At 33.9% G+C, this 14,262-nt stretch overlaps 1 protein-coding gene across 6 annotated transcripts; it reads right to left on the reverse strand.

Annotated features, from left to right (window-relative positions):
* Positions 1-433: 433 nt before the first annotated feature.
* Positions 434-13,507, reverse strand: LOC101250867 (origin of replication complex subunit 3). Of its 6 annotated transcripts, none has more exons than XR_011213228.1 (18): positions 13,269-13,488; positions 12,567-12,625; positions 12,300-12,470; positions 12,003-12,183; positions 11,536-11,705; positions 11,300-11,430; positions 9,182-9,455; positions 8,974-9,051; positions 8,170-8,261; positions 7,989-8,079; positions 7,014-7,213; positions 6,636-6,705; positions 5,918-6,003; positions 5,224-5,313; positions 3,142-3,217; positions 2,246-2,373; positions 1,028-1,229; positions 434-696 (listed from the first exon to the last, which is right to left on the reverse strand). XR_011213228.1 is itself a non-coding variant. In XM_004251813.5 (18 exons), exons 2-18 carry the CDS (start codon positions 12,621-12,623, stop codon positions 591-593), a joined length of 2,169 nt encoding a protein of 722 aa, XP_004251861.1. In that variant the 5' UTR covers positions 12,624-12,625; positions 13,269-13,507; the 3' UTR covers positions 434-590. The 6 variants fall into 6 exon arrangements, 1 of the variants encoding a protein (XP_004251861.1); XR_003244606.2 differs by having other exon boundaries at positions 1,028-1,195; positions 3,033-3,217; XM_004251813.5 differs by having other exon boundaries at positions 1,028-1,195; positions 13,269-13,507.
* Positions 13,508-14,262: the final 755 nt, after the last annotated feature.

Below are 14,262 nucleotides of genomic sequence, written 5' to 3' on the forward strand. Positions count from 1 at the left end.
TTATCATTGAAAATAACATATATTAATATATTAACTATGGGATTCATTGTATTGAAATCTACAACTTTGAACATTCTAGCAATGTAAAGATAACTGCTTCGATATTTTGGTTAATGTGCAACTTAAATCTCTACCTAACGTTTAGATTATTTAATTTTTATAGCTTTTCAAATATTCTCAATTCATTAATAGTAAAAAAAAAATTACTGCTCAATATTTTTCAAAAATAAAATAATCAAATACGAATATAACATTTTTATTTAGCACAAGGATAAAATGGTAAATTTAATTTTACATCTTGAGCTTCCCACTTATAATAGTATATCATATGATAAGTTGACATTTTAGGAGTATGAAAGTTGATCCATTTGTTGATGAGTACATAATTCAATTTTTTAACTTAATGACTTTTTGTTTTACTTGCCCTTCCATGTAATAATAATATCAAATTAGAAATTAGCTAAATGAAGTCAAAAAATTACTACACATTCATGTACTTAAAATGATAGTAATTGTATGTTCTATAATATTTCAATTATAGAGGAGCAAAAACATAATCCAACGAACCACCCAGTTTTAATATAATACGATTACACTCCAAAAGCCACTCTCTGCACACAATCAGGGCGCCGTTTGCTTGGCATACGAAGCAACCCTGTTATCTGCAGCTCCATCACAGCTCTGCAAAACCTTGCTCTATGCAACATTAAGTCAAGGATCCAAAATACACCACAATTATGAAAGACAAAAAATCATGTAATAAGTACTCAAAAAGGGAAAAAACATACTGAATGAAACAAATGAACCTAAATGGTATATTAACACTTATTGCCAGAGAGGCTTCATGGAATTTACACAGAACTACAACAAAACATAAGCCAGGGATTACTAACATGATGTGGAAACATATAAGAATCATGATAAGCATCCAATGAAATTGTTAGTAGAGAGCAAGAGGACTATATACCACATCAATATGACACCTGTTTCAACAGCCAAGAGAATGCTTGAAGAGATAAAAGGATACTGCAACAATGCATCAGAATTGTTTTGAGAAGAGGGGTTCTCCTTTCTTTTCTTCGGTGAAGCCAACTTCTTCAATCCTTTGTTTCCTGAGCTTGAAAGAGAGGCTTTAAAAGATTGAAACCAGTCATGAAGATTAATGAGATCACCATGCTCTTGAGCCAGTGTATACCTGTGTGAGAGGATTCAAAACAACTTCAGCTCTCCTGTTAATCCACGTGAATGCAAAAAAAAAAAAAACATTTTGAATATAAAAATAATTCTAATGAGAAAAATATAGCATATCAGCTTCATCACTTGAGAAAATATGCAATCTAAAGTTACAAATAGTTGCCAATATATAATATATTAATATCAAGTTGACTTCAGCCTTCAGAGTACTTACCCTTATATGAACTTGACTCTCCCTAAGAAAATACTACTCCCTCCGTTTCAATTTGTCTCACTTTATTTTTAAGTTTGTCCCAAAAAAGACACCCGCCTTCTATATTTAGTAGTTTTTTTTTTCATTCCAATTTAACCAAACGACATGGCATGTTGAAACCACATATTCAAGGTGCATTTTTGGTTAGACACCTTTATTTTAAGACCATAAGATTCAAAAGTGTTCTTTACATTCATAAACTTCATGCATACCAAACCAAGACACAAAATGAAATGGATGAAATACTTAATAGAAAGCAGAAAGTCCAAAAGCATCATCTATCACCAAAAAACAATATTTATGTAAAACCTTTTTATTTATGTAAAAATAACAGGAGCGGGTGCGCTCAGTTGGACTTGAATCCCAAATGGCGCACACCAAAATAGAAGTCATGTAACCTCACAGCGGTGAGAAATTTTCCTAACTGAAGTCATTTATGCATATTCAGACACAAAGTCAATATGATGCAAGCAGAAGAAAAGAACAGAACAGGTAATGTTTTCCCCTGCATGAGACTACAGACCCAGAATACTCACAGCACTTCTTTCATTGGCAGGAAAGCATAGAAAACTATTGGAAAGGAGACGTGAATTGTCCATCTAAATAGCCTAGTTAATCAGGATGAGTATAATATTAGAATGATAGCACATCAATTAAGGGAAGAAAGTATAAACAAGTCTGCATTGTATTTGGTTTATGATCATGTGACCAAACTTAAGCAACATGCCACCTGGCATGTAAAAGCTCTAATGGGGAAGCATTGTAAACAATGAGTAGAGGTGCTCAGAGCAGTCTTACATTATTGATGTCTCATGCATAGATGGTGATAGTGTACCACCACTATTGCTGCAACATCCACACTTAAGAATTTTGTAGAAATTCAAGAGATCAATTTGAATTCTTCTTCTTGGATCACCAGCCAAAGCCTACATAGAAGCATAAAAACAATTGTAAGCCCGTGAATCAACTTGTAATTTCACAATGGTACTTTTGATGTTAAATACAACTGAAAGAATCACATACATAGGTGACATGGCAAAGCCATACCCCCCAAGGCAGGATCCAAATACTGGTTCTTTCCCATTTTGCTCTCTTGGTGACTCAAACCCAACATTATGATTGGATGTAAAGGTTCATTTCCACTACGCTATCCCTTGTTATCAAAGAATTACGGCCAAAAAAAATTGATCTAGACTTATAATTCACAAAAACATTATACTTATGCTATCTTAATAACCTTGATTTCTGGCTCACCATCATCAAGTAAAATAAGAAAAAGAAAAGAAAACTATGGAAAATGCAAAAGCGAGTAATAAACATATTATTTTAGAATTACTGATAGTACCATAAGTTGAACTATCTAACCTATATTAAGGTATTCCTGAAACTTGGTCTGACTAATGACAAAGTTGATAGCTACAGTTAAGATATCTATTAAACATAGTATAATGCAATTAGCATCAATGTTTACCAGGTTACAAGAACTCTCACTTAAAATAGTAATAGTAATTACACTACCAGGTAAGTATGTGCTTGCTGGAGAAAAAGATTGAGGTAGATGAAGCACAAAGGAAATTTTAATTACCAGGTACCCTTAAGTAAGCACACATGTCTTTAGATTGAAGTCTAGATGACAAATATAGCAGCATACTACTGTGATCGGTCATGTCTTGAATGAATATCAGGAACTTAACTGATTGGAGATTGTCAACATCCTTGAAGCAAATAAGTTCATGAAATGGTATACACTCAATGGGCTGCATACTGTCCCTGTTTCGTAACCAATTCAAGAACAGTTAAGTAGTGGTGAAGAAACTTAAATTTATCTCTTGAAAAGGAATCATCATCCCAAAAATTGAGTCATAAACCTTCATAGATACAGGCAAAGGACTATCACGCATGGTCTGGAACATGAAGGCACATGATAACATTACTTCTTGGGTTCTTCTTTTCCAGATTCTAATGCTTAAGTACAATATCTTGGTAAGACTTCAAAAGATAATTTTGCAGGACTTTCAGACTCGAAATAAATTTAAAACTTTGAGACTTAGATTAAGAAGCACCATTGTGGCATGAAACTTGCTCATTTTTTGCAAATGATGCTAAACAGCTCTAACAATTAACAGTGGTGAAGGACATCACAGAAGTCATTAGGGATTAAGTTACTGTCGACAAAAGTTTTTTTCTTGATAAGGAATGTAATTTTATTTTTAACGAAAACCTCCGGTATATAAACTGTACAAGAAGTAGTGGGAGGTTGGTGTACTAGCCTTACCCCTACCTTGTGAGGGTAGAGATGTAGTTTTTGATGGACCCCTATTGACTTAGTTGTTGACACTAAAGGATTCTTTATATATCTTTATTGTAAAAAGCAGGTCCAGTTATTTCAAGAAGGATTCTCTGTGTAGGAGTTTTTCTTGTAAAAGGAACGCTCTTTATATTGGAGTCTTAAATCTACAAAGTAATATTTCTGAACAATCAAGCAAAGAGTATTCTATGATATCATATGAATTATCCTAACATGTTCCTCTATTTTGATAACAATGAAACAAGACAATTCTGTTAGGATCGAATCCACACACACACTTGATGAATTAAGAACACAAGAACTTTCAAGAGAAAGAGATGAGAGATCTAGAGAGAGAAAGAGAGAAACCAATATTTCGTGGTAACACCCCGTGAGTAAACTTCCACGGCGGTGGGTATATATATATTAATAATTCAGAGTATTTTAGGTTACCAAGAATAAATGGAGAATAAATATTGCAGCCTAAAATTTGGGCCGGGGCGAAGCCCCCGAACCCCTCCTTCGGATGGGGGGCGGGAGTCCCCCATAACCCCCTGGCAACCTCACCGCGGAGGTTAAACCGCATGAATATTAATATATGACAGTACATCGAATATTAATCAGGCTCCACAACCTAACAAATTCCAACCTACATTTACAAATAATTCTGGCAATGTTCTAACAATAGTACACAACATTCATGAAACACAAAGTTCCCCATCTTTTATTTACCATTCTAACAAGTCCTATATAAGAGGGCAGAAGAGGATATTTGAAGGAAAAGAATCCTCTATTTTGAAGATTAAGTGGAAAGTTATTACTTCACTAGGTTTTTGGTGTAAAGAACAAAGTATAGAAGAGGAAATCCAATTAGTAGATTTTTAGGCTCTTTGTAAGTGTCTCTCTTTTCTTTTTTTTTGTGAACTTTTTGGAGGTGGCCAGCATAGCCTTATGCTGGATGAATACAATTTACCAATTTTAAAAAAAAAAAAAAAGAGAGCAGAGGAGGATAATTCTATATGTAGATTTTCACATGTATTCACGTTCTTTGTCACACTTAGAGCTATTTTAGAACCTATCGAAGTGAGGAAGCTCGTGTAAATGGTTCAAATGTTTTTTCATAAATCAGATAAAACATAGAAATAGAATTTTTAATTTTCCTTTGGTCATGCCCCAAAAGTTCCATCTTACAGTATCACTATGTCTATGTTTAATTTTTAATTTTTAATGCTTCTTTACAAAACCTGCATTGTAGCCGACACATTATCTTAAAGCAGACGTGTGGTAAATTTATACAAATTCATGATCTTCTGCTGGCTAAATAACATATTCTGCTTATAGAAAGGGACCATGATGTAGTTAGACAAAGGACTTATTCTTCCAAAGGACAGAAAGGAAAGCAAGATAAGCAGGAATCCCCGCCATTCCCATTATCAAGCACAGCAATGATAGAAAGGTAGAAGAATACAGGTTATGTGCCCCTCCCTACCTTATCATTTGACCTGCTAAAGTCGCAGCTTTGTCATTTGATGTGCATGCATCTTTCTCCACATTTAAACCGCGTCGACTGATATGCCTCCTGTTACACAAGTCATAACATAGTAAATTGAAGAAAAAGATTTAAGATATATTCAGAAGAACCACAACAACTTGTACCAAAGTATCTCTACTTGTTTGGTTCCATTATGTGGAAGGGTAAAGAAGAAAATTAATGCATTTACTTCCCTAGGTGGAGTATAAGTCATATACATCCAATGACTGCAAACACTGACATGGAGGGTACTAACCCCTCCACTTTTTCTTTTCCTCCTCTTTGACTTGCTTCAACACATAACTTTCCTCGCAACCTTCACCCCAAGTCACCAACCACAAGGTTCCAAAATCTATAGAGCAGATTAATGGATAAATTGACCATCTAGACTTCACAGTGCAAACTTCTTTTTGGCAGGAGAATGGCATTTCAACAAGCAGTCATGAAATTACAAAAGATCCTAACCCAATGGCTATAACAACCTTAATACAATTATCTTGCAATAAGTGGTACTCCTATATATTAAATCTAGCCCAAGGACAAATGACATGCCGAAAGCGGAAACAAAATCTTACAACTCAACAAATTGTGTCAAGTTATCCTTACAATGCTGCAAGGATAGAATGCATACAGTTACGTATTCACCACATACTTTGATATATCAGTTAATTCTGCTTTGTGACCTTTGACATCCTCTGATACCATTTGAGACTGTAGCTCCATAATCTTTTCATGAACCTGAAGCAATGACTAGAGAGTTATAAAATGACTGAGCCCAGCAGTATATCAGAATTCACTCGATCTAAGCTGTAGCATCAAGTAAAATGGTAAGATGAAACTGCTGCAGATGTATCAGAAAATTTAGGCCATTCACTACAAGATAAACATGGAAAATCAAACAGATAAGTTAATCAAAGTATCTGATTTCTGCTGTAAGATGAGATTTCTCAGTAGCCTTTTCACCCAGGGTCAATTTAATAACCTACTTATCATTTTAACCTTATTCAATCACCAAAGAGAAAAGATGGGATAGAAAGAAAAGATCATTAAGGCTTGCATGCCTGGGAAAACTTTTTAAGACGTTCACTAACCATGAAAACAGTTCCTTCAACTCCAAAATAAAATATGTTTGCTTCTTCATATGCTTTCTGACTGAGAGTACATTTCGTTAGCTGCTTCTACTTTCCAACTTTTTTCCCTTAGTGTGCAGGTATTTAGTTTTCCTTTTCTTAAGTATTAACATGTCCCATTGACCAATTACAATTTCCCATATTTATTCCTATAAACATAAAATCCATATATACTTGCACTGTTTCCTATAACTACTATTAAGGGGTTTTCTGCTTAAAATGAACTGGCAGTGATTATACCTCCATTGATCCTTCGGTGAACCTCTCCCAACTCTTAAGCAACTGGGATAGCTTCGCAGCTGGTAGATCCCTGGTTCATCAAAAACTCAAACATCATGCGCAACATTTGGTTGGGGGAGAAGGGTTGGAGGAATAAGACAAAAGATACAGGAACTATTAACACAAGGAATCATCTGAATCCTTTTCAGTTTTTCTGCAAACACCATTTTTGCTAAAGAACCTAACTATGGATGAAGTAGTTGTCTCCTTACAACCATAAAGAATAGAGAAGTACTAAAATAAAATTCCAATCGCATGGAATTTCTTAGTTTACTTTCCAGGTGAAGTACAGAACAAGTTAATGCTGAGTGTAGAAATAAGGGTAAGACCTGCAACTACCTCATTTTGCGGATGACTTGATTGGTAACCTCAGCCTTTTGTAGCTTGAAAAGTTTATCATTATTTGACAACAAGCTCCTATCTTTTGCACTATCACAGCCATGATTAGATAACCTGGAGTTGTATAACTCAGGATCTAATGCCTCCAAATACAAGTCCAGCAATGCAACTTTATGGTACCTTCCAGCTTCATATAAACACTAAAACAATATTTTAGTCATGAAATAGAAATCTTCCCCATATTGCACAAATAACAAGCTTTTTCATTCAACGTCCATAATATTCAGGCAGAAAATAGAAACAATTGTAGAAAAACAAAGAGATTCATTAGAAATTAGCTGTCAGATCAAAATTTGTAAGAGACTCCAACAATCTAGAAGAAAAAATGGAAGAAGAAATAGCATATATTGAGGGGGTGGCAAGTCTTGAAGGAAGAAATAATGAAAGAGAAAACTTTGATCTTTCTTCTGGTTGTCAACACCAAACAGTAGAATCTAGAGAAAATTAAAGAAGATCCAAAAAAGATGTAGCCATTTATTTGAAACTCAACCAATAACTAACTAATACCATATAGAATGGGGTTTCAATTACATAACTGCAGTATTAGATAACATGTTCAGCGGGCAACTGCGGGATAACATCATAACTTTTTAGAGCACTTCAATGATGATACTGAGAGTTGCAAAGGAATTAAGCAGTTTCTACTTCCAGATATATTTAGCTACATTTGTTGATTAAAAATGACGCAGTCATTCCAACTTTAAGTTGTTGAGAAATTTTAACATGGGCAACAATTTCATTAGTCACAAGGCCAAAGTCGGCCGTATACAATAAGTATACCAAAACAGTAACCTACAAAAAGACATGGAGCACTGAAAAGTTGTGGAATAATTTTCCAAATCTTGTCATCGCCTGAATTAGGAACCAGCACGAATTATGTTAATCGTAAAGGCCCAATGAATAATAAAACCTTACCATAAGGCAAGATCTCCATAGTTCCTGCAACCTCTGCATTTCTGATAGTCCATGGCCTAGACTCGTAGCATTTAGTTCTACATGATTATTCCTGGTAAGATGATTCATGGGCTATTTAGAGACATTCTCCTCTAATATGTTCACTTTTAATCATTAAAAAGGGGCATATTATGTTACAAACCGATTTACTGAATATTTCTTGTAAGACGGAAGCTCAAAAGAATGCTTAATCAATTCCTCTGGCAAATTAGCAAGATCCTCATGCCATGACCTCTGCAAAGGTTTAACAATCGTAGGGAAAAAAATAGTTATACAAAGTCGTCACTTATATGATGCAACTTGATCTACACATGGTAACCATGTGAATGTAACAACCACTAATAATACATGTTAAAGCAGAATATCAATTGCAACATAACCTAACTATCATTCCACAGTATCTACCACTAATAATACATGTTAAAGCAGAATATCAATTGCAAAATGACCTAACTATCATTCCACAGTATCTGACATCATGGACATAACCTGCAATTGTAAGTTGGTTTAGGTCACAGCCTGAAACATTCTAACTAAGTTGGGGTGTTTCACCTATTCAATCTCAACAACTACGAAAGGCTCTTTGAAGAACTAGGAACATTTATGGACAAATCTTAAGAAGTCAGGCCTCCAAGACCTAGCTCAAGTGGCAAAAGGCCGAGGATTTGTGGCTTAGGTCCCAGGTTCAAGCCCACACCATGCAAAGCAAAGCCTGGTATTTAAGTGGAGAAGGATAGAGGTGCAGGCCCATTATTTACCAAGTTTAGAAGGCTGTGATTGGTCCAAAGGGACGGATTTCTCGGTTATAAAAAAAATCCTAAGAAGTCAGAGTACAGAAGTTTATCTCTTTCAAGGAAATATTTGATCCCCCATTTAGACCAAGACACCAACCAAACCGAAATACAATAGAACCAAACAAGTGTAAAGTTTGAGAAATAGTTCTCACCTTACTATCTCCCTCATCAACTGAAAGCTTGAGCACAAAGCTAAGAGGCTCGATGGAAAGTTGTTGGACTATTGCCATCTGGAGAAACCATTGTGTAAGTTGCAAGTACATGATTGGGTACATATGTACATTCAGAATTCTAATCAAGCAGAGCCGAGAAACACATGATGGATATGTAATTAGAAGAAAACAAAAATATGTTTCAGACCTTTAAGGCTCTAACAAATGAACTAACTGTTCCATCTTGTCTTAAAAAATAGTTCCTCAAGAAAGTCGCCACCTTGTGGCCAACACTGAAGCCAGCACAATTTTTTACTAGAACAGTCTCAATGATTGCATCCAACCTTTCAGCTGGGCATTTAAGAGAGAATATTGATGTAGACAAATATTGAAGTGCACGGGAAGTGAGCACATTTCTGGGAGCATCAGCACTTGTGGCAACACCAGCAATTAGGATAATTGGAATCTTAACGGACCATTCACTGATAAAAGCAGACATTACTTATAAGAATCATATCATAATACAGAAGTGGTTTTATATGTAAGAACAGCTATATAATTTGGTAAATGAACTTTGAAATAGAAAGGAAATTGTTAATTGAGGTGAAGCTCAGGCACAAGATCATGCAGTCAACACTTTCACCATAAGCAATTTGTTTGCAGGAAGTACAATTAAATCAACTCTATTCCTAAAACAAGCAGATTCCTCCCTTGACAATGCATCAAAATTAGAGATAATTTATGCATAACTCTGATTTGATGCATCATACTTTTGTTCCAGCTTTTGTCAGCACTGCAGCAGAAAACTTCATTTTTAATTTGTATGAATTATTGCCAGTCACATAGCTTTGATAAATATAGCAGACAAGGTATGGGAGAATAATTTGTTAGCTTTGATAAATATAGCAGACAAGGTATGGGAGAATAATTTGTTAGCTTTGATAAATATAGCAGACAAGGTATGGGAGAATAATTTGTTTCTTATTCAAAGATGTACAGTATAAAAAAGTTTACACTGGGATCTAACTAAGGGCAGACTAAAAATACAAATCCTTTGAATCTTCTAATATTTGCTACTATGTACATTATACCAAAGTACGTCTACATCCATCTAGAACACTCCCCTTCAAGATGTAACATAAATATTGATCATACTCAGCCTGTTACAAAAGTAATCAACTCGAGTTCTGGTCAACACCTTTGTGAACAAATCAACTAGTTGCTATATTGTCTTTATGTAGCCAATGGGAATATTCTCAAGAATAAACTGACAATCAACATTGGTTCCTCATAGGAGTTCTTGAAGTCCATGAAATAAGCTGTCACATATTAATCCCCTTTTCTCAACAAAATAGGAACTCTTGCACACATCATAAACTTGAGACATATTCCCTTTGTTAGAATAAAAAAACTCCAAATAATCCATCAAACCTTTGAGAAATTCACAATGCATAGTCGAACCAACTTCACTATCATTAGGATTTAGTGGAATTCATTGGATATGTTGTTGTAATCATGCATCGTCTCTCATCTGTGTTTATTTTTAAAAAACCTGTTTGATGGGCTTATTTTTGTCTTTATTTTACCCAAACACTACCAAAGTGTTAAAAGCTATTTTGCCAAAAAAGCTCTTAAAATAAGTCAATTCAAACAGGCTCTTAGTTTCATTTGTAGGTGGCCTTCAACCAAATGAGCATAAACCAAATAGTCTTACTTCATCTCAAATTATTTTTTTGAAATTGGTAACTAAAGTCTTACTTCCAAATAATTAGAACCATATAGTCTATGTCTGTAATTTTTGACACACAGACTTGTTATCCTCTATTTTAAACAAATCTACACTACAGTAACCAACACAAAATACTGAAAGAGAAACCTTACAGGCAGCAACCAACAAAACTTCCACAAAAATCAAATCAGATCTCCAAGTTCCCAAAATTTAGCAACGAAATTCTAATGACATACCTGCAGAAACCAGATTCTAGTAATAAAATTTTAACTAGAAAAGAAAAGCAGGATGCGGCAAAATGATCTGGGTCCTTTCAATTAATATCAAATCTCCACATGTCTATTTTAAGGCTGGGACCCGGACATTTAATGGATAAGCCGATAAGGGGTATATTTGGTTCAAAGCATAGCAGTAAGGATATGTATAATAGTGAAACGGAGGATGAGTATGAAAAATATTTGAAAGTAAAGGGGCAAATATGACCCTTTTCTGCAATTAAAATTGTAAAATACACCATCTTGAAGAAGTTATGTTGCAACTCTTGCTTTAATTATGCTTGAAAGTAGATAGCTATGTGCTGACAATATACGACAGTACCTTAACATATTGATGAAATCTGATAAGATAGCCCCAGAACACCTCTCCATATCCTCAATAATTACAACCACTGGTTTCTCATACTTGCCATGGTCACTATACCATGATGCTAAGAGCGAAACATCAGCTGCCTTAGAATAAAAAACAATGACGATAGTGAATAACAATAAAGATGTCACACAAGACTTAGTTCTAATTAAATATGTGCATAATTATAGAGTTAATTGTCTACTTACTTCAATGTCAACCATAAGTAATTGTCTCAGAAATGCTCTGAGACAGCCCCCAATGCCATTCTTGGTAGAAAAATCAAAGGAGGAAATATTAGCCACATAGCATCCATGAGATTTCAAGTGTAAACCAAGTTCAGCAAAAGTTAATATGTCATCGACAGTTTCAATATTCTCTGCAAATAATCCAAGAATGTACTGATCAACACGGGTGAACAACTACCCATTCATAAAATTTTATTAACAGGAACAATCAGGTAAAGTTGGGAATCGGAAATCAGGGTTAGGTGGTCTGGCCATAATTCACACAATTGAACAACATTCTTGAAAAGGAACACAACAAATTTATGGGAGGAGTTGAGATAAGAAATCTTTTCAGAAAAACAAAATAGAAGATCTCAGATATTGGTTACCATCAGCATAGTTTCATATTTGCAAACTAAACGTCTAAAATAAATGAAAAATGAACTTACTGGTGAAGACCAGACCAGTGAAGAGCTTTTTAACTAAACCACCATTATGGACAAAAGGGTATGGAAGACTTGACTTTGATGGATCAACAGGCCCTCTGCACGAACAAATTTCATTAAAAGATTCACGAACCCATTGTCCTATCTCATCAAACACGCCGGCATTTATACTCCTCAAGACATCCTAAATTCAATTCTCAAACATCAAGAAATAAGCAATTTAGCATCACTTAATTTACACTGAATTGGATCAACGAAAATATCTATAACATTTCAGGAACAAAATCGGGAAAGAAGAACCTTAATCTTGGATTCGATTTTTGACCATACACATCGGAAAGCTTCCATTTTCAAGTTCTCATTGCTTAATGATACTTTTGATGAAGAGTCAAGTCTTCTTTTAGTGGATCTTCCAGGAGTTACTGCAGTAGACTCTGAAGACTTTGATGCCTTGTGCAGCACGAAGAATGGCTATGAATTTCCACAGGAGCAAACATCCAAAAGCAGTTACATTCTCTAAACAAAATATTTACAAAAAAAAATGGATAAAGTAGTATTGCTATGAACCTGAAGATTGTTTTCTGCAAGCGGGTCTGTAAGAGGATGTTCATTTGGTGAATACATTTCTAAAAGAGAGTAGACATCAGTATTCAGGATTAGAGTAAGCTAGCTAAAAGTCTACTATAGTTAACAGTGACCTCAAGGCTACAACAAATGAATTAAGTAACAAGTTAGACAACAACCACCACACTAAATCAATAACAAGTATTGATTTCAGTACAATATTAAATGAAGGAAAGAGCTATCAAGTAACATTTTTTTCTTGAAAGAAGGGTGACAACTAGGACTGGCATTCAGTCAGTTCAGTTTGGTTTCTCAGTTTTCGATTGGTGAAAATGTTAACCGAAACTGAACTGAATCACAATTTCTTATTCGGTTTTTTGCTTTCTGAAATTACAACATGCACAAACAAAACAATAATGAGCATTCAAACAATCAAACCGAGCGAGAAGTCAGAAACTAACAGCACGCAAAATAATCAAATGTGGCAATTTCTGGTTTCTGCTAGTGATGGGTATTCAGTTCTTCAGTTTGGTAATGTAAAAGTTCAAACTTTTTTTCGGTGCAAGTGAGAAATAAAATGAGAACAAAATTATCATAACATTTAACTTAACATGAAGCTAATACATTCAATAGAGTCAAAAATCAATCATTTCTAGCAGTAGTAGCATCACTCAACAACACAATCCAAAAAAAAAAGAACACTACCAGACAGCAAGCCAGAAACACAGTTTTTTCCTACTGGTGCTGAGAAGATAGACTGATAGATACACTGCTTGCTGGTCGCCGGCGATCTCTTCTCCGGTGAGTATTGCTGCTCCGGTGAGAGGCAATTGTTGGCTTATTGGCTGCTGCTGAGCGCGCGAAAAGAAGTGAGAACAGAAAAGTGAATCAGATGAGTTCTTCTCTCAATACAAATAGGGCTTGGGCTAAACTTAAATCTCTTTAATAAATATATTATAATAAAAAAAATATTTATTATTTATAGTCATAATATATTTTTATGTCCATATTTTCTTTTTTAAATTTCTATTTACTTGTCCATTTTGACAAGTCAAGAAAGAATAAAAAAATTAAAATAAAATATTTTAAATTATCTTATAATTAAAGTTAAAATTATAAATTTATACATTTTAATTCTTAAAATTACAGTTTATAGAAGGGTAAAATTATAACTTCACCATATTAATTATTGTTATTTTAATATGTGGGTCTTTTTCTAAAGTGGACAGCTAAATAGGAAGAGAGGGAGTATTTTTTTTTCATTAGATCAGTTTTAATTCATTTATAATAAAAGTTTAATACATATTACAAAGAACAATTTATTATTTACATATAATATAAATTTTAATGATGGATAATACATTTATCACACGTTTTAATACATTTATAAAACCATGTCTCAAATTTTTATCAAACAAGCATAATATATTTCAAAAACAATTATAATTCATATATATTGCATACATAATTCACTTTTAATTCATATTGCATATTTAACATAATGTTACTATAAATAGTAATAAGTAAAAAGTATTGTTAAAACCAGTAATTATTTATTAAAATACACCAATTTATATATTTTCCCAATCTTCTTAAATGGGTTGAGTTTCAAAATTAAAAATGTTTTGGGTCAAAATATGTAATTAAATGTAATATAAATATTATTTTTAAATATATTTAATAAACAATTTGACTATTC

Source organism: Solanum lycopersicum, chromosome 12 (assembly GCF_036512215.1).
Source record: "Solanum lycopersicum chromosome 12, SLM_r2.1".
Taxonomy (NCBI): Eukaryota; Viridiplantae; Streptophyta; class Magnoliopsida; order Solanales; family Solanaceae; genus Solanum; species Solanum lycopersicum.

Excerpts from the sequence above, each read along its gene's own strand:
- LOC101250867 (XM_004251813.5), bottom strand. The coding sequence starts at position 12,623 with ATGTATTCACCAAATGAACATCCTCTTACAGACCCGCTTGCAGAAAAC. Across the intron at positions 12,471-12,566 it reads TTGCAGAAAACAATCTTCAG|CCATTCTTCGTGCTGCACAA; the intron begins GTTCATAGCAAT and ends GGAAATTCATAG. Across the intron at positions 1,196-2,245 it reads ATGCATGAGACATCAATAAT|GTATACACTGGCTCAAGAGC; the intron begins GTAAGACTGCTC and ends CCTCTCACACAG.